Below are 21,194 nucleotides of genomic sequence, written 5' to 3'. Positions count from 1 at the left end.
AGAAAAGGATTAATGGAGGAAACTGATGTCACTGCTGATCTGAGCAGTAATAAACTGTTAACACTCAAATAAAGCATGTTCTTCAGGTAGAAAGACTGAGCACTCTGACATTAAGTTATATTATTCTTGAAAACTTTCATGTTACATCAACATCATTGGAATAACAATACATTTCACAGGGAGCCTAAAGACATAGACATAGGCTCTACTATAAACAGTTATGTTACACAGTTCACCTATGATAAGGTGGTATAGTCATTTGTCTGTGATAATGTTAGTTGTCGGGACACATTTTTTTTTAGTTCAAAGATTCTCATTGTAAACTTAGTCAATTCCCTGTTACTGGTACACCTCGACATTTCTTAGGTTTTATGCCTGAGTAATGTCAAAACCATAATTGATTGTCAATCATTGGTTTCTGTTATTCTCCCTACGTTAAGTTTAACCTTGCCACTGCAAAAGCAATGCATGCATCTGCTAATTTATTGACTAAATGGTCTAATATGACCTTAGTGTCAAAAGGTATGTGAACCCCTCTTTCCGTGAACTGGTGTGAACCTTGCATAGATAACCTCAAACAAATCTTTCTCAACCGTGAAAACTGTGGTGTTTTACCACCCTTGTAAGTCTTATCAATGTATCATCCCTTGTAAGTCACAATAGAATAACCATACCTTATCATTTCTGACCCCAATTTCTCACAGGGTCTAATCTTTCGTTTCAAGTTTCTTATGCTCGTCACACTGGCATGTGCAGCAATGACTGTCATTTTCTTCATCATCAGTCAGGTATGCTGTTTAAATAAATCATATAATAAATCATATTTTAATTTACATTTTAAAACATTGTGTATTTGTGTTGAGTTCTGAAAAAAAAAACAGGATTTTGTTTCTATGCTTCAATATTATGGGCTTGTGATTGCAAATTCTGGTCTCCTTATACAAAAAAATAGGTGAATGAAGGTCATTGGCATTGGGGAGACTACACTGTTGAGGTGAACAGTGCATTCTTCACTGGAATATACGGCATGTGGAACCTCTACGTTTTTGCACTTCTGTTCCTGTATGCACCATCACATAAACACTACGGCGATGAGCAGTCAAGTGGTAAGGACTTCACTTACAGAAAGATAATTCCTCAACCCTTCGGAGAAAAATGAGATCAATTATGTTTTTATGAGTGGAATTGGGATTAAATACATGTCATAGTTCCATATCATAAAAACTAAATTATTCTCATTCATGACATAAACAATTTTCTATCAAGTAAATCCACTAACAATTTGTAGTGGGTATTGAAATCCATACCCAATAAGATGGCATATTAATTTCCCATAGAAATTTCAGCAGCAGTGCCCTTAGTTGCAGAAAGTCCTTAAATGACAACTTCTGGGGAATTTTATCAAATGTAATGGACAGATTGAGGGATACAAATATGGCATAACAATCAACAAATTCAAGGCATCTGCTGTGAAAAAATGCCATTTACAAAGCATAATAATTGCAGCACTTGAACTGGTCACAAAAACCTTAGCATCATTATAGATTAATCTTCAGTTTTTTCATTTAAATTATTGGTAGAAATTGATATGAAACAAAAGAAAGGAAATGGCAAAACACAAAAAAACTAGAAAATGTAATGAAATTGCCAGTGCATGAAAATGCAAAACATATATTAACATAAAATGCAAAACAAACTTTTATTTAGAAACAGTTGTGGGCAGAGGAAACAGTCGGCGGGAGTCATAGTGGATGACAACTTATAACAAATCAACCCTTATGTTCATAAAATAAAAGCTGTGTTAAACTTGAAAAACGGGTTCTTTGCAAATAGAATAATTTCTTTACTTCTTTAAGTTAAAAAGAATAATCTCCTTGAAGGGACGTTGTCTATATAGATCTCTAATTATGGTACCCACATTTAATGCACAATCAGATGAACACAGATAGTTGATTTATCACGTGTTGTATTGTAAAAATTGCACCACATCACATTTCTCCCGTATTGGATTCCATATATGACACAATCGCACAATAAACCTCACAATATTTCCCCCCTATACAATGTGGAAGTGTCCCTGTCGTGAACAGTTCGCTTAATTGCTCTGTTTCAGTGCTCAGTCCAAACAATCCACAGTTCCGCTCAGCGTGCACCAAATAATAATCCAAAAACAAAATCTCTGCGACTCAATCGGCACAACTGCGCTCCGATACACCGTGCTTTCGCCTATTTCCCAGTTTCCACTTCCAAAGAAATCGCAGGCCTCGCACAAACAAATAAAGGACACAGTCAGCTGGCTCACCGATACCGAAGTTACTCCAGGACGTGAAAGTAATCCAAAAATTTCTAGGCGTAATTCATCCAGAGCGGCCTGCAGGCCTGCGTTCACTCTCACGGATTAAAATAGTAGCCTCCCCCCGGCCTCCTTCGTTCATTCATAAAAAGACGGCGTCATTTGCCCACGTGACCATTTCACATTTTACAAACACGCACATTCGGCAAACCATTGACTAATGACATAAGCCACAAACAATGCAAAAATTAAAAGATAAACTAAAAATAAAAAATATGTTTTTTAACATTCAAACGACCCTAATCTACATTTAGTTAGAGGGAAACATTTCTCATTTGCATTAATGCACACTTCACCACACATAATAATGCAAAGTATACATTTTACAACAGAACAATCCCGTTCTATTTATGGACACCCATTTGTGTAACCGGTAGTGTTACAAACTGACAGTTGAGTTAAATAGTTCAGTAGTTTAAATAGTTAAATTATTAAATAGTGAATTATAGTAGTGAGGACTCTTGTTTTTAAACAGTTGTGGGTAGAGGAAACAGTTGTAAAGGATCTGTAGTCTAAAGAGAGCCAGATTGTATGCTGTAACAACGCATTATGTACGCATTATGTAATAACACCGCATTATGTAATAGCTCGAGAAAAAGGTAATACATTTTCACGCCATTATGTAATAACTGCTGCATTATGTAATAAATTTTGCCGCATTATGTAATAAGTTATTACATATTGCGGTTGTTATTAGGGTGTTGCGGGAAAAAATGGATGAAAATGTAATAATATGGTGCATTATGTAATAACCAACCAAAATCGATGTCTTCATTGATAAGAACAGCATATCAATGCGTATTTTAGGCTACTCATAATTCATAAAAGTTATGAAAGTGTTTTCAGGCTATAGACTATTTCTTTATGCAAAGGCTGTCTGGCTGTCATGAGCTCTGAATGAAGAAAAAACAATAGTGCTATTGAATAAGAAACATGTTTTTTAGTCTTTCTGTAGGCCTACGCTTAAAGCACAGTGAACGTTATTTTTAAATCTTCTGTCCTCAACTTTTCCCGCACTCAGCACTATCGGTTTCTCACTCACACAGCCTAAGTTTTTTGAGGAAGATCTTGTTTTCATTTGGTACTAAAGATACGTTTGAACGGCTTTAGGGCTGAAACGATTCATCGAGTTACTCGAATAACTCTATTACAAAAATTACTCGAGGCAAAAACCCTGCCTCGAAGCCTCGTTAAATTCCTATGGCGTGCACTATACGCGCAGGGATCTGATTGTTCCACACGGACCGTTGTTCAGAAAGCACACCACTAGTGCGTGAATCGTGATACATTCTGAATTTAGCTGGCGCGATGGCGGAGTCCAGATGTCCATAAATGGTTGTGGCTAGAAGGGATACAGCTAAGAACGGAAGTTACGTAACAGATAGTGAAATCTCAGGACAGGAAGTAGGAAGCTATCATGGATATTCCCATAGACATAATATACTATGGATATTCCCATGGATATTCCAAAGAAAAATAGCTATTTTGCAAACATCAACATCACTTTTATGTTATAAATTCATATTAGAAATACTATTACAAAATAAATAGTTTAGTTATTATGATCACGGGTGTCCCAAAGAAGTATAATATATACGGACGCTTAAGTTTAACTTTACGCCGCGTTACGAGAACTTATAATTAAAGACGATCTAACTAGACGTCTCAGCCATGGATATCCGTTTCATAAATGAAAACTATTTTTAAAACTATTTTTATGGATCGTTGTGAAAGAGTTGCTTCAATTGCACACCGAACACTGTCATTTCCCTTTTGGGGATTAGTCCAGGCGAATTAGCCTAGAAAAGGGTCGAAAGTGGAAGTAAATACAGCAAAAGCATATTTGGTATCATTCGAATCGTAATTTTCTGTAAATTAAGAATTTGTGGTGCCTACAGCACAGATTTCTACCGAAAAAAAATATATAGGGCTTTGAATGGAGCATGGCACAATGATTTTTGGGCCAAAAACGTATGTTAGTACATCTTGATATTACAGTGGGCAGTGCTTCGACTTGGCCAGCTTCCCTCGCGGTCCGCGCACGGGATCACGCGGCATCACGCGACTTTAATTTGTATTTTTTCAGTGACGCTGCAACGACGCTGCAACAACCGGCAGAGGTCTCAAGTGAGCAGGGTGTCTCGTAAAAAGAAATGGAGCCTGGAAAACCCTACACAGACTTCACTACAGACTTTAGCAGACTGGTTTAGAAATAATTTAATAGCCAGAAATATGCCTGCCCTGCCCTAATAAAGAAATATTTGGTTAACTGCGAGTGAATCCCGTTTGCAGCCGTAGAAGAAACGCAGGACAAATTAAACATTCTGGTTTTCTCCGAGTGCAACGATGATAGACAGACATCATTTGGACAAAATATAGAGCATATTAACCTCCGTTGCTCAGCCAAATGCCTTCCTGTTACGTCCTGTTATCATGGAGTTACAGGCGATAAACTATTTTTGATGGTCACAAGTTTACTTCATTAGCGTTTATTTCTTTGATTATTAAAGAGTGTTTTTCATTTAAAGGTTTGACTTCGTGCTTATTCAGTAGAGCATTTAGTGCTCTTCCCAATCCCAGACGTTCACATTGCATGTTTGTTTGTAATGGATGCAACCGCGAGATACGCTTGTCATAGGTGCCGATACCGTGGATGCTCCGTCTCTCGGGCACCCACTGAAAACATTGAGCACCCACGTGTGACAGCTTACAGTCCCGGCTAAATTTACATTAATTTAAAATCAAACCTCGCAGTTTATGTTAAATTCAGCATCTCTCATAATGTGATTGGATATGTTCCTGTCAATTCCCTACTTCATATACTAACCACTAATGAGAGCGTCTCTCGTATGAAAATCCCTGACACTTCCCACCTGAAGAATTAACGCAAGGCTTTGTCGGGTCTTCAGCCCCGAATGTTTAAAATGTATTTTGCCCTGAATATCATTTTAAAAGTAGTCTGACAAAGCTTATTGTTTTGTGACACAGCTAAACACTGGTATCTCATAGAACGTCTATAACATAGCCTAGGTGGTCGCAACTCACAAAAGTAAGCAGATAGAAAGAACTCACGCAAATCTAGCCTACAACACGCAGACAGCTTTATGCGCAGGGGAGAGAGCGCGCGCGCGCACTGTGCTTTATGATTGTTGCCTTCTGATGGTGTCTTGCTAATTCACTGAACTGCATTAGGTGACACAAATAGTATTGCCTTTATCTTATAACTCCTTGTCTGAGCGACTACCAGGCCTATGGTTTTTAAAAGTCAGATGTTCCCTGACAGACATTCGAAAATTAAGAATGTTTATTGACTTGAAAAATACACTAATTTTTGCAAACTCCCTTCATTCAACCCTTGAAGACATCGCGGTCTGGTGCGCTATGTAGATCGTTTCTCGTACCATTTAATTTCTCAGAATTTAGGTCTACTAGGCCTACAATAACGTCATCACCAAATACATCTTTTATTTTTAGTTGATCAACCACAAAGAGTAGCATAGGCCTACTGTGCACAGTGCACTGACGACTGTAGCAGCCCAACGTAACCAGTTGTTGTAGATGACAGGCAACCCCTTGTTTCAGATAGCCTGGACAACATGTTACCTGGGTGTTGCCTACATTATTAGTTAATGGTAGCCTACAATAGTTAATTGATTCGCGTAACATATTAGTTGGCTCAAAGTAGGAATCAGGATGGAGAGAGTCACGCGTGTGTTGCTTTTGCGGGATCGAATCCAGTTCAATGCTAGTTTTCAAAACATATATTTTTTACATGTCTTTTGTCCGAGTGGCTGTAATGTAGCCGAGCGCTCATGGCGTATGAAAAGCGACTTCAAACCGCCTAAAACAACTTGTTTGTGAATGTCTGACAACTGCTGCAGCGCATGCACGCGCAAGGAAACCAGTAGGTGGAGAAACCAGAAGGCACACAACACCGGAACGATTTTAAGGCTATTTCGCATAGGCTACTCAATGGTGCTATTTCACACGCATTATAGCGACCCCCACTCACCGGGGTTAGTGGAAGGTGTTAATAGACGATTGGCGTAGCCTACAGTGGACTAGGGCTGTCAAAATTGCTCAAAAATGACGTTCGAATATCCCCTCTAAAATAAACACATGTATTCGAATATATTGGAATATCTAGGCTATATTATTTGCGCATTATGTCAGTGATGCGTCATCTGTTTTTAACTTTTTGTATGGTTATTGCTTGACAGGGGGGATCCCAAGCAGCTTTCAGCCATAAGGCATTTCCTAATTCACCTGACACTGATATTCAAAATGTTGAAACTATTTCGGCATAGCCTATAAGCAGTTTAATTAAATAAACGGGCTACTTGGTGAGGCTTGGCCTCACAGATGCGCTCGTGCCTTAAATGGCAATACAAATCTTCACGATAGGCCTATTAACTGACCGCCCGATTCACGTTGGCTGGGAGGCAGGGGGGGCCATCAGACATTTGTTCCCAAGGGTCTATGAATTGTTAACCCGGCCCTGCCCCCAACGAACTCAACTTTCCACCTCTGAGATAGCTGAAAAGAAGTCTAGAGGACTCCTAACTCACTAGACCTACTTACTGTAGGCTGCGCAAACCACAAGCCTGCATTCGAGGCAGGCCTTCTGTTGAAGAATTTTATATAAATCCTGCGCTAACAGTAATCCTCCTACCCCCGCTACCACAGCTGTGGATAGTGTGGCTTGCTCACGCTTTAGGTCTCCTTCTTTCAAACTAGGCCTATAGCCCAACCATTTACGTCTTCAAAAAATAACAACTTGCCAGATATGCCTTCATAAATTTGGGCTTCATTCAGCATTTTGTTCTTCCACTGGAAATGACTCTTCTACATTTGCTGCCTGCTGCATCCTTTCTGTTTGTATTGTTTAGAAAATGTTTGACGTCTTGAGTCAATGCATTAAACATTGTTTGCTGGTAACCAGCCACAAATAGCCTACAGATTCTTGCGTGCGTTCTCTCCAAAATGTGCCCGTTCTATAGGCTATCCAAGTGCATAATTCTGCGGCATAAAGCAGATGTATTTGTGTATTGTACAGAAAAATAAAAATAACCTGTCAAGCAGTCAATTGACTACATTGCAGTCAATAAGTAGTGCAAATTATGAAACCAAAACGTGGGTCATAGTTGTCTAAGCCTCTGCTGTGAGGCCAAACCCATGAACAAATTGATATCTGCAATAGTTTTTTTTTTTTTTTTTTACGAAACAAGCTCATACATTTGTGTATTGTACAGAAAAATAAAAATAACCTGTCAAGCAGTCAATTGACTACATTGCAGTCAATAAGTAGTGCAAATTATGAAACCAAAACGTGGGTCATAGTTGTCTAAGCCTCTGCTGTGAGGCCAAACCCATGAACAAATTGATATCTGCAATAGTTTTTTTTTTTTTTTTTTACGAAACAAGCTCAGCCAAACAAGTCATACTGAAGGGAGAGGCAACTGGCATGTGATCTCCCCATGGGCCAATGGATGTACAAGTTTTCTCCTGTGCCTACGATATTTAATGCAGTATTTTGTCAAGTTGCAAAATGCTATTCGTTTTAACAATTTTTTATGATATGAAGTACTTTTTGTATAGGGTACTATCTTAATTGCTTTATACTCAATACTTGACCAATGGCTATTGCATCTGTCTATTGAAAGTGAGAATGTGGCATGTGATATACTGTGTAGGCCTTATAAAATGAAATAAACAGATTGCTAATGGCCTACAAGCTGATCTGGGGGGCGTTTCCCGTACAACTACGGAGGTTAGTTTTTTACTAACAGGATGCATTGTTCAGTACTGTAAGTTTGGACCATGATAGTTTCCAAACTTCAGTAGTCTGGACTAAGGTGGTTAATGACGTTTAGTAGCACGTGAACGGGCACCTGCACATACTTCTGTGGCGCATTGCGTTAAGGCCGGCAGATGACAGCCGCCGTTGCACAGCAGTTACCAGTCCCCTGTCCAAGAGTCCGAATCTGGGTTAAGACGTTGACAACAATATTGACATCGTTGTCTACCTAAGTTTATCTTTTGTGCAGATCATATTATCAAAATCAGAATCAGCCTTCTTGGCTTGGTTTGCGTAAACTAACAAGGACCCCCTCCATGAAAATCAAAGGCTACATATTCTTAGCTGACTCGTCAAAAAGTGCGCACCACCTTATTATTATCTGCAAGTGTGTGACTTTTACTTACGTGCACATGGCTGCAAATTGACTGTTAATTTATGTATTTTCTGCCTTAGGCATTTTAAAATATGGATGTATGGTGGTTAGAAGTGTAAATATCAATTAGAAACCTAAATATATTTATAATTATTAATTTGCAAACAAATAACTGGCGTCAGTGATGTCTTTGACATGAAGATCCCTGGAACTATGCTTCTAGCATTCTACCACAGGTCGAGAGGTGTAGTTGTAACTACACAACTTTACGATAGTGGTTGCGAACGTTCGTTGCTACTATGGTTTTGGGAAACACTAACGTAGTGGAACTGATGCATTGGACTATGTAAGTTCCAAATATGAATGTAATTCTGCGGCATAAAGCAGATGTATTTGTTTATTGTACAGAAAAATAAAAATTACATGTCAAGCAGTCAATTAACTACATTGCAGTCAAGAAGTAGGGCAAATTAATTTACGAAACCAAAACGTGGGTCATAGTTGTCTAAGCCTCTATTGCGTAGCCTGTTAAAAACGTGGCCAGATAGTATTAAATCGGCAACAACATTTGTTTTCTGCAGAAGCCTACCCAAGGCTACAGATTAATTCTGAACAGTTATTTCTCTACTGGCTCAATTGTCACACCACTGTTTTGATTTGCGTAGTTGCGTTAACCCCAACACTGACAATAATGTAGACAGCAAATTTCGATTTCGATTTTCGTTACCACCGTGTAGTCAAGCCTTAAGCCATACCCAAGTAGCCTAAATCGAGGTAATGTTTAATTATGCATGATTTATTTTGTTATTGAATTCGTAGGCTGGGATTACTCTCGGCAACAATTATGTTTAATGGTAGATCCTGCTTTTTCAGAAGCAGGCAGAGCGATGTACAGTGATAGAGGATACAAGGATAAAAAGAAGTTTATTGTCACATGCATATAGTTACTGGAAGTAAGAAATGCAGTGAAATTATGTCTGGTGTCAGCCTATTTGTGCATTAATGGGGGGGGGGGGGGGGGGGGTAAAAAGTGCAGTAGAAGAGGGGTTTAGTAGATTAAGTGGCAAGGGCTGCATAAAAAAGGTGGGGGAGGATTGGGATTGGGTGGGGGGCACCAACAAGGAGCACCCAAGAGCAACAGGGGCAAGGAAAAACTCCCTTACTAAGGAAGAAACCTTGGGCAGATCCACGGCTCAAGGGGCTAACCCAACTGCCAGGGGTCTTGGTGTGTGTGTTGGGGGGATGACAGGGGAGATGGGATAGTGTGCTGTGTATGTGGGGAGAGGGCAGTGTGCAATATGTGTGTTGGAGAAGCTTCCTCATGAGACAATGTGCTGTGTATTGGGGGGAGGGGGGCAGTGTGCTGTAAGTATGTTGGGGATGTGTGTTGGAGAAGCTTCCTGATGAAATAATGTGCTGTGTATGTAGGGGGGGGGGGGGGGGGGGGCAGGGACTTACTATTGCAAGCAGAGTACTGTATGTAATGTATGTGAGTGATGACAGTGAAGATGTGTGTGTGGGCGGGAGGGGAGTGGAGCAGTGACTGTGTGTGTAGTGTGTGTGTGTGGGTAGGTGGGGGCAGTGTGCTGTAAGTATGTAGAGGATGTGTGTTGGAGAAGATCCTGAAGACAATGTGCTGTGTATGTGGGGGTGGGGGGGGGGGGCAGCAGTGTGCAGCAAGTATGTAGAGGAGGCTTACTGTAGCAAGCAGTGTGCTGTATGTATGTGAAGTGATGACAGTGATGATGTAAGTGTGTGTGTTGGGGGGGGGGGGGCTAGGCCATCAAGGACATGGGTAGATGGAGGAGAAATCAAAAATAATAAATAAAAAGTGTGCAAAAGTTGGAGAAAGTCAGATATGTGTGTGTGTGTGGGGGGGGGGGGGGGTCATGAGTGCTGAGGAGTGAATGAGTGCAAAGTCAGTATAGTGTGAGTTCAGAGTTGGGAAATGTTTGAGAGTGCTGAGGAGTGAATGTGTGCAAAGTCAGTATAGTGTGAGTTCAGAGTTCGGATGGCCTGGGGATAAAAACTTCTCCTGTGTCTCTCAGTTCTGGCTTTGTGACTACATAGGCGTCTTCTTGATTTCAGCGGTAGGAATAATCCATTGTTAGGATGAGAAGAGTCCTTCAGAATCTTTTGGGCTCTTAGGAGTATTCTTCTGGAATAGATATCTTGTAGAGCAGGGAGTTGAGTTCTTATAGTACGTTCAGCTGAGCGCACTACTCTCTGCAGAGTACTACAATCTCTAACTGTGGAGTTCCCATACCAGGTGATGATGCTACCAGTTAGAACACTCTCAACCGCTGAAGTGTAGAAGGCCTTCATGATGGATGTATTAACTTTGAATTTCCTTAGCTGACGAAGGAAGTAGAGTCGTTGTCTGGACTTCTTCAGAACATATTGAGTGTTAACAGTCCATGTTAAGTCTTCAGTAATGTGGACACCAAGGTATTTAAAACTTGTGACTCTCTCTACAGGTTGCCCTCTGATCATTAGTGGGGTGTAACTGTAGTTCTGCTGCTGCCTTCTGTAATCCACTACCATTTCCTTGGTTTTATTGATATTCAATGTCAAGCTGTTAGATTGACACCACTGTGCCACCTTATCAACCTGATCCAAGTAGAACTCTTCATTGTTGTTACTAATCAGGCCCAAGATCACTGTGTCATCTGCAAACTTGATGATGGAGGTATGACTACTGTTGGCTTTGCAGTCATGTGTGTAGATGTTGTACAGCAGTGGACTCAAAACACAGCCTTGGGGAGCACCAGTGCTGATGGTTAATGAGTCAAATGTCAGACCCCCCACTCTAACCACTTGTGAACGGTTGGTGAGGAAGTCAAATATCCAGTGACACAGGGTGGTGTTCAGTCCTAAGGCCTTCATCTTTGTGACCAAGGTGAGAGGTACTATCGTGTTGAATGCTGAAACTAAAGTCAATGAACAGCATCCTCACATAATTCCCATTCCCCTCCTCCAGGTGAGTTAAGGTGGTGTGCATGAGGTTTGAGATGGCATCCTCTGTAGACCTGTTGGCTCTGTAAGCAAATTGGAGGGGGTCGAAGGAGGCAGGGAGGGATGAGCAGATAATGTTTTTCACAAGCTTCTCAAAACACTTCATCACTGTAGACGTCAGGGCTACTGGGCGATAGTCATTCAGACATGATGGACTTTTGTTTTTCGGTACTGGAACAATAACAGACTGCTTGAGGCAAGTAGGAACTGTCTCTTGAGCCAATGATGTGTTAAAGATATAAGTGAACACAGGAGCTAACTGAGCAGCGCAGGATTTCAAAACCCTGTTAGAAATTCCATCCGGTCCAGTAGCTTTTCTACAATTAACCCTCGATGTGAGCAAAGGCATTGCTCACATCGACCTCAGAGACACAGAAAGGTGCATCCTCATTTGCTTCACATGCTGCAGCTAGTCCAATATAGTCTGTGTTTTTCATGTCAAAGCGAGCATAAAAAGCATTAAGTTCATCAGGGAGGGCTTTACTCACATTCATCATAGGAGGGGACTTTCTTTCAAAGCCAGTGATGGTTCGGAGTCCTTTCCACACTCGTGCTGGATCACCCTCCAAGAAATCAGCTTCAACTTTGTCTCTATAGCGCCGCTTAGCATCTTTAATAGCTCTACGTAAACTATAAGATGCTGCTTTGTAATCCGTCATAACCCCTGAAATAAGCCCAGCATTATAAGTCATAGGCCTCCACTAGAGCGACGCACAGTGGCTGAAAGTGGTACTAAAGCTTCCCGCAGCTTCACGCCGCGTAATGCACGAATGAAGTGGTCAGTTGAAAGCGATGCCCACTGTAGCTGATATCTCTTAAGCCAATTGAAAGATATTCATCAAACTTGGTCTACTTACCTACTTATTAGTTGTCAAAGAGCTGGCAAGACAATTTAGGTCTTGAGGTCAAAGGTCAAGGTTACAAGGGGTCACACAAATAACTCACATGCAGTATTTGGTTCATACCAAAGCAAACTGATGGATCTTCATTAAGATTAGTACATTTATTGTCTGTACAAGTTAGATGAACTTAGGGACTCAGGGCCATGGGTTCAAAGGGTAAGGTCAGTTTCATCCCCTGACATACAAGGTTATAGACAGTGGAAACATGCTAAATCAACATGCCATGTTCAATTTAATTACTGTAAATATAGTGATTTTTTTTATGTTATGCACAACATAGACTTGGTTGTTTTTGACATAGGGAGTCCCTATCTACAGCACAATGAGTTTAATACCCCTCCTTTGTAAATAAGAATCAAGAATCTGATTGCAATTACTGTAGGCAAATGTGCTTAGTACTGTAGTTACATAACAGTGAAATACTTACACTATAGTCATGACCTGACCAATATCTCTTTCAATATTGCCCATGCCACAGTACAAGCAGTGCTACTTCCAGCTGTAAATTATAGCTTTCTGTGCTGTTGTGACTTTCCATAAGTTAGTATGACTGGTAACTGTGGCCCTTGCTATTTTTCCCTTCATGGACAAGGTGTTGTCCACTTTCTCCTGGCAATTTCTGTGACCCTTAAGACTAGCATTGTCTTTCAGTTTTGATGTTAGTAATGTGGCATGTCCGTTGCTATCTGTTCAGTTGAATTTAGGGGTGGGCAAAAATAATATCTAAATATTTTGGAAGATTTTACGGTAGATATCAATAATATAATTAAATACGAATTTGTCAATCTCTTAAAAAATGGGATTTAATTGTATGAGTTACAAGCCACCTTATAATTTCTTACAAAGCACATTAAGGGACACAAAGTATTAGGATAGCAGTTAATTTTCTAAATCTTGCTTCTGAAAGATGAGACTGTTGTAAGAAGCAATATTTTCCCCTGGGATGAATATCAGTATTTAGTTGTGCTCAGTACTGTCTTGATTCATTATTTTCCATTTCACTGCAATGGATGATGAGACAGCACTTGAAGAGGAACCTGGCATATGCGCAGATCTTTGCGTTATCTGCCAATGTGGAGGTGAGCTGTCATCTTGTTGCACTGGCTTGCAAAAGCTGATTTACTATAGCATTGCTATAGGCAACAACACATTTTTAAAGGGGTAGTTCAGGATTTTGGACATAGGACCTCATTTCCAAGTTAGCATGTGTGATATTTATCAGTGGAGACCGTTTTCAACACGTTTCATCCAGTCCGCTGGTGCTAAGCTAGCGCAAGTCATCAGTATGTGTTGCCTGCCACTAAAAACAGTCTTACCCACTCCACAGTACACCCAGGCAAATACATTATAACGGCAGACAAATAAATTATAACAGCAGACTGTCGATGTAAATGTCTGTGTTGATGGTTTTATTTCTAACATTATTCTATCCTTGCATTTCAATGATCGCATAACATTTTGAGGGACTAGTTTCTTAGCAGCGGTTAGTAGTACTCCGCCGAAAAGTAAACAGAGAAGTGGACTCCAATCAGGATATTGTTGTGGAAAATGTCTACCCTGGAAATCCAGAGTTCTCGCGAGAGCACAATGGACCGAGCAATGATGCACGTTACTTTTACCCCTTTCATCCCGGGGAACCAATCAAATCGGCCTATTTGATATATGTATATGCGGGCCAGAGGCGAGCTAAACTGATGACAACAGCGCTGCAACGTTGGAGGTCAGTAAACATTGGTCATAGTGTTATTCAATTGTGTCGAAGTCCGGAATCATTCAGAGTAAACATTGGTCTAGTGTTATCCAATTGCGTGCAGTGAGATTTTCAAATGCATGCTTGGTGCCGCTCCTCGAGTTTGGCCATTACATTGTTCATCTTTCTAGATTACCAGGGTCTGTATTTTCCAGGCTAGAAAGTGTCCACTTCCATATCCAATTGTCCAATTAACAATTACCACTTGACTATTTAGTAATTTAGCACTCTGGAACAAGGTGTCCGAAGGAGACAATGTAGATAGAAGATTTTCCGAAAACTGTTGATCTTTATTCACTGTATTGCAATGATAGTACAGCCCAACCAAAGTCCAGACCAACCATCAAAGCAATTGGGAGGAGATGTCATCAGCTGGGGCCCCCGACAAGATCTCCTCTACGGATGGCTATACACTATATTTTATACTCCTCAGCCCTTGAGAAGTGCCACCCTCTCACGCCATCTCCATCAACACTCTTCACCAATCAGTACCAAGCAGGGTCGCTTACATTGGTGGAAACCATCTTCCCATCATGCATAAAACTTTATGCAAACCTATGTAATGCATAGGTAACATGTGTAAAATACTGTAACCCTACGTTTTTCTGTTTCCTTCCAGTTTGGTGAAATAAGGTCTTCTTATCTTATTCTCTTCCTAGCTAGACAGGCCCTAACTCATAAGGCACAGTGGCCTCCTCATCCCCGTCCTGTCCAGTCCTCACCAGCTTGGTAACACCCCCTCTCCCTTAACCATGCAAGGAGGTGATCCTCTCATCCTGGTACCCCCAGTACTTTTCCACTCACCCCACTCCTCTGACAGTTGGTCTGGCCTACACAAGATAAAATGACCTCACACTGCTCACAACAAATGCAGTGGCATTAAGACTTATGACACTCATGACTACATTTTTCTAAAACATGAAAACTAGTGCTGTCAGTTAAACGCGTTATTAACGGCGTTGCAACAACTAGTAACGTTAGAAAAACTACAACACCACACCAATCTAGCCAGACCGGAAACTAAACAATACGCACTGGACGAATGGAATGGAACGGAAAGTAAAGTTGTATGTGCTGCATACACGCCCCCTTTTAGGGGGAAGATGACTGATATAATGGAAATCTATGCTGCATCAAAGTGAGAGCGAAGAGTGCTTATAGTAAACTTACTAAATCTTGAAACAAACATGAATAAAAGGCACAAAATAAGGTTGGTGTAAGAGTTATCTGTGTGTTTATGGGATTAATGTGACCATGTTCCTATGTTTTGCTCTCTCCAGTTTACTAACAGGAGTGTCACGAATGTATCGATAGGCACAGTCAAACTGCCCATGGCTGACTATAATTAAGTTCAGCAAGCTTAACTTTACATGTCATAACATCAACTAAACATAAGTCACACATTCATTCTATCACTTGTAATATGAACGTAGCCTATTTCCTACAACTAGGTGAGATAATTGGCTATGTTATACTGAAGTTCCACAGTTAGCTAGCTAGCAAGCTAACAGTTTTTCATGGGATATTATGGTGTACATGCTAAATTTGTATAATACATGGGGTATTGCAAACGAATTAGGTTGGTAATGTACATCGTTTCGACATGAGTAAGTTACATAAACATAATTCTTCATAACTGCCGTGTTAGTAAAATGATTGAATGTCCTGTGAATTAATAACTAGATGTACCGTCAACGTGTGATTACTAGCTGTCTTTCAATGATATAATGTTCTGCTAAAATGGGGCGTGATGCAGATCAAATGTATCTTTATGATGATGCGCCGTTAGTAGGCTATGTAAAGGCATGCTGCACACACTTGGTTGGGCTAACAAGCCGGCCAAAGAGTAGTAGCCTAAGCTGACGCATGAGTTGTGTGCCGCCAAAGCTTTTTTCACCGTCACTTGTTCTGTTATCAACATTCCTCTTTGGCTGCTACTATTTGCGATGCACTCTGCTTTCGACATTCATTTACATTAGACTCCATTCTTTTCAATACAACTCCGCACACCAGCATCGCACTTTGCAGCCGTGTAAATCACGATTCAGTTATATTTGGTCGCTGCTCCATAAAACACTTGTTCATCCAGTGTTTGCCTGTTAAAAACTTCGGCGTTGATGTGTGTGGCAAGTGACAGTGCACCATAGACTGTAGGCCTATACAATGGCAATGCACTCATGTTGAAAAGTTCCTTATTTTCAACTGAACTCAAATATAATGAATAAAATATTTTCTGTTTGTTATGCCCTTTATAATGTGTGTAGGCCTACATTTTGTGCATGCACTTCTGCAGTAGCATTTATTTCAGTTTATATCCGTTATATTTCTGAAGAATATATTGTGTTGCCTCAGGTCTGCTGCACATCTTTTGAAATTTGATTTGAAATAATCAAATAGACCTATGTCTTAAAGTTCAGTTAATAAAGTAACTTGCTTTGCTTTCATTTGAATCCCAATCAAGATAAACAATAATTGCTTTATTGTTAATATGGACTCCTGGAAAGTTCAGAAATGCAAAATAGCCTAATAGAATTTTAATCATATGATAAAATATGTGATTAATCATGATTAACTATAGGAATTCAGCGATTAATCGTGATTAAAAATTTTAATCATTTGACAGCACTAATGAAAACCCATGCAATAGTATAAACCTTTATGAAACACATGATTACATCCCTTCACATCCTGAAAACCCAGGTGTGAATCCTAGGTAATATCAGTCCGCTGCTGCCGTTGCTATTATGCCTACTACCAACTTCAGAGAACAAAGTATAACTATTGCAATGCAATGGTAGTTTTTATTTCTAACACTATTCTATCAACATAGACATTTACATAGATTGTCTGGCGTTATAATTTAAGTTGAAGGAAATAGCTCAAGATGACTATATTTATCAGATGTTTGACAGAAATGCTTTGGATTGAATCTAAAACTTCTGCTATTCAGCTTGTCTAAATGAACTACAATGTTATTGATGTACTGAATGTTATGTAATAGTACTTTGTTTTTTACTCCAATATCATTTATGAACTGAAACAGTTATTTTAAAACAGGTATTCACACAGATGTTTGCATTTTTAAAACAGCAAATTATTTTCATTTCCCCTGGTTTCAGAGAGGCTACTACTACAATACTAAAATAAGATGTGGAAGTTGAAATAACTGTTTTTATAAAGTTTGTTTTGCTTTAATAAATGTCTTAATCTTTTTTAATATCAATTCAAATAGTTTATTCTATGCCTCAGCCAGCTATAGCCTCATGACCTTTAACCTCTACCTGTGACTCCATGATATTTAATGCCTTATCAGTTAATTTAGGCTTAATTATTTGTGCTGGGTTTAATGAGGATCCTTCAATCTGCTTGAGAGGTATAAAACAAACATTGCAGGTCAAGTATGACCTCACGTGACCTTGACCTTTGACCCCAAGACATTAAACACCTACTAATTTCATCAAGAACTTATGGTGAGTAAGTACACCAAGTTTGGTAAATATTCTTTTACCAGTATGGGAGATATCAGCTAATATCTATATGTGATAATATACGATTTTGGCCCAATAATCATTATACCATGGTCCATTCAAAGCTGTATATCTTTTTTCTGATACAAATATGCACTGTAGGCACCTGAAATTCTTAATCTACATGAAATTACGGTTCGATTGATACCAAATATCCTTTTACTGTATTCACTTCCACCTTCAACCCTAATTCGCTCAGACTAGATGGACCATAGACAATAAAACCAACTTTGCTGTGATGGAGCTGCTAACAATTGGACTGAGATCGTAACTTGTGAAACCTGACATGCAATATCTACTTCTGCATGTAGACTCGACTCCATCTGTAGAGAACACAACATGTAGGCTATGTATGTGCAATGTATTGGCAGTACCATTATGAATAATATAGATATATGCAGTGAACAGAATATATTATAAGAAAAACTGAATAAATATGGTATGAACCATATGGACAGATATGTACAGTACAGTTATGTGCAGTGTGGTAACAGTACCATTGTAGTGAAGAAACAGTAACATAAACGTCAGAGAGACTTGCTTCTACAGCTACATAAGATAAGAGTTAGAGAGTCACAATATGTCCAATATTATTTAATTTAATTTTAGGGGGGTGGGGTTTGTGATTTTCACATACAAACAAAGCATTTTTTTAGCTGAACTCACTATCCTGACCAAAACTGCGGTCTTTAGTTGAGACTGTAAACTTAAGTCATGGTTTCTTCCTTGTAATTACTGAGGTACTTCTCAAAACTCCTGTAGCCTACGACGAGAAGAAAGCTGCCATTGTTACAGTAACAGTATCGTCCGTAAACGGGCTCTGGTATCGTCGAGATTTTGCGATATTTCACTATCTGTTACGGAACTTCCGTTCTTAGCTGTATCCCTTCTAGCCACAACCTCCATAAATGGCAGAGAATGTCTAAAGTTTTCAAGTAAAGTTTTGGGATCATTACATACTCAAAAAGAAAAAAGAACAAGCATCTGAACCGAAAACATCCACTCACCAAGCGTCAATAAAGTAGGCTATCTATCTATCAATCTATCTAGCCTATCTACTGTATCTACATAGCCTATAGCCTACATTGATGTTGGCTGATTTTAATCACATGCTGTATTTGTAGATGTCATGATATAATGTTTAGCTTTGATGTTTTTAAGTAGTAAACTTATTCACGTTCAATTGCAAGACAGTATTCCATTAAAAAAAGACCCCTCCTTACACACATGCATACACCCTCATCTTCCCTCACGCACCGCATGCGTGCACACACACACACACACACACACACACACACACAGGTTGCTAGGTTAGCAATAGGCTCACCCCAGAAATTATTTTTTAGTAGCCTAATGGTAAAAGTATTTGTTAATAGCCTAATGGTAGGCTATTTTTAGTAGCCTAATGGTAAAATTATTTGTTAGTAGCCTAATGGCAAATGCTGCAGGTGTAGAAATCTACATAAAACAGATATTTACTTTGATGTCAGGTCTAGATTACAGCATGAAACTTGTGAAAATTGCAATAAATGGGCTTAGTTTTGGAGCCAAATGTTGGAGTTAGAATAAATACCTCTGTGCCAATTGCTTGATCATTTTACAGCCATGTAATTTTTGTTCATTATTCGTTTTGGTTGTTTAAAAAAATAATTGTGCATTATTCGTTTTGGTTGTTTAAAAATGCAAAAAAAAAAATATCCGATTAATTGAAAAGCGCTAGATTAATCGATTACAAAAAGAATCGATAGCTGCAGCCCTAAACGGCTTGATTAACTTTGTGGACGCTGACTAATGGAACATTGAGCCCTGGAGGAAAAATGTTTGTTTGTTAAGAATCAGAAGACATCGCTTTACGAGTGTCGGGGATTTTCCTGTTACGCACCAAAGGGCGTATGGCAACTTACTTTAAACTACCACTAAACAGTGGCTAGTTTTCATCAAAATCGCTGTTTTTTTTTTTTTTTCTAGAAATGGAGATATAACGTCTTTAATGAAATATGAAGTGTTGCCTGTTACTTGTGTAAACTTTCCGGGAAGTGATCAGCGAGACCTGGCGAGACTGCCACCTAGTGATAGACCCACGAAAATGGCCTGGTTTTGACCTGATGTGCATTGTCACTGATTCGACCCAAAGCAGCAACCGAGTTATGATAAAATGTCCAGATAAAATGTCCAGATTGTGCGTTTTCATGAGTTTTCGATCAATATATATTTTATTTCCATTAATCACAGAGTTCCCAAAATCACATATAAGGTGTGTTAAGAGTGTCTAGTTTCGTAATTTAAAAAAAAAAAGCTAAAAACGTAATATTACGTTTTTGGCACTCAACGCATGGGAAGGAAAAACGTAATATTACGTTTTTGGCACTCAATGAGTTAAATGAACCGTATGTAAAAAATGTATTTCAATTAATCATAAAATGGCCCTGATATGTCAGACATTAAGAAATCATGTTCATTTCAAATACCTATATCACTGACAATAGTAGTGTTAATAAGTTGCAGCCCTCAACTGATGTTGATGTTGTCATGTTGTGTTTTGGCCTGTTGTGCCACCCTCCACTTATCTACTAATTACAAAGTCAGTAGTGTTTCGGCATCCTGGTTGCCAGCTCTGCCAGTCAGAGGGGAGGGAGAGGGGATACACCGCTCTACAGTAATTTGAAAGTGATTGTAGTACCAGTTTTGGCCACAATCTTACATACGGTTCCTTTAAGTTATGATGTAACAGCCAGTTCCATTTTTGTTGGCCTAGCCAATATTTGGCAAACTCATCTGGCAATTAGCGCCTAATTGAAAACTGTAATCCCGTCATATAGGTTTACCTCATCCAAACGTTCCTGACTTTCTAAGGCTACAAACTGAATGTTCTGTATAGGCCTAGGTGGTTAGGCCTACCAAATAATATAAATCAGGGCTTACAACAAACTTGCCCATTGCCCATTTTCACCAAATAACTGCCATTTTTTGCTCCGTTCTAAGATGGAAATTCTTCCATTTGCGTAAGGGTGTGTAAGTAAAAACAAAAACGGTCGAGCGCCACTACAAGGTGAAACAGCATGTTGTTCGATGCCGACAGTTGGCCTGGTGGACTCTGAGTAAGACGCAGTGCGTCAAAACGTCAGTCGATTGTGCACCATAATAAAACAAGTTTAAAAGTTCTCTGAGTGCTCCGGTCATCCCTGGGTTTAGTCTCTTCGAAGTAGCCCAGCCAGTTTCTCTGACCCTTGGTCCTGGACTGTGAGCACCGAAAAGGCTTAAGTGCAAGTGACACCCTTCTTACATGGAAAAATATTTATTTAACATGGATGTGCTTCTACTGGAATTTTTCAAGCTGCTTATATGTGAATGTGTTATTTTCTGTACATGCATGTAGGCTAGAACTGCTGTGTAGGCTACGTGACATTTGGATATAGGCAGCAGTTGAAGTTTGGTTACGCTATGTTGTGGGTTCGGATATGAAATAGAAATAGT

The 21,194-nt window shown here is 39.5% G+C and overlaps 1 protein-coding gene across 1 annotated transcript in view; it reads left to right on the top strand.

Annotated features, from left to right (window-relative positions):
• The window catches only part of wls (Wnt ligand secretion mediator), a 128,679-nt gene that overhangs the window by 96,964 nt on the left and 10,521 nt on the right, over positions 1–21,194 (top strand). Inside the window, exons 10-11 of the mRNA XM_042110077.1 lie at positions 705–788; positions 953–1,106. Coding sequence (XP_041966011.1) covers positions 705–788; positions 953–1,106 — 238 coding nt within the window. The remainder of the gene's footprint in view (positions 1–704; positions 789–952; positions 1,107–21,194) is intronic.

Source organism: Alosa sapidissima, chromosome 1 (assembly GCF_018492685.1).
Source record: "Alosa sapidissima isolate fAloSap1 chromosome 1, fAloSap1.pri, whole genome shotgun sequence".
In the NCBI taxonomy this organism is placed as follows: domain Eukaryota; kingdom Metazoa; phylum Chordata; class Actinopteri; order Clupeiformes; family Clupeidae; genus Alosa; species Alosa sapidissima.
The sequence above is the reverse complement of the archived record's forward strand: the minus strand, read 5'-3'. Positions and strand labels throughout refer to the sequence as shown.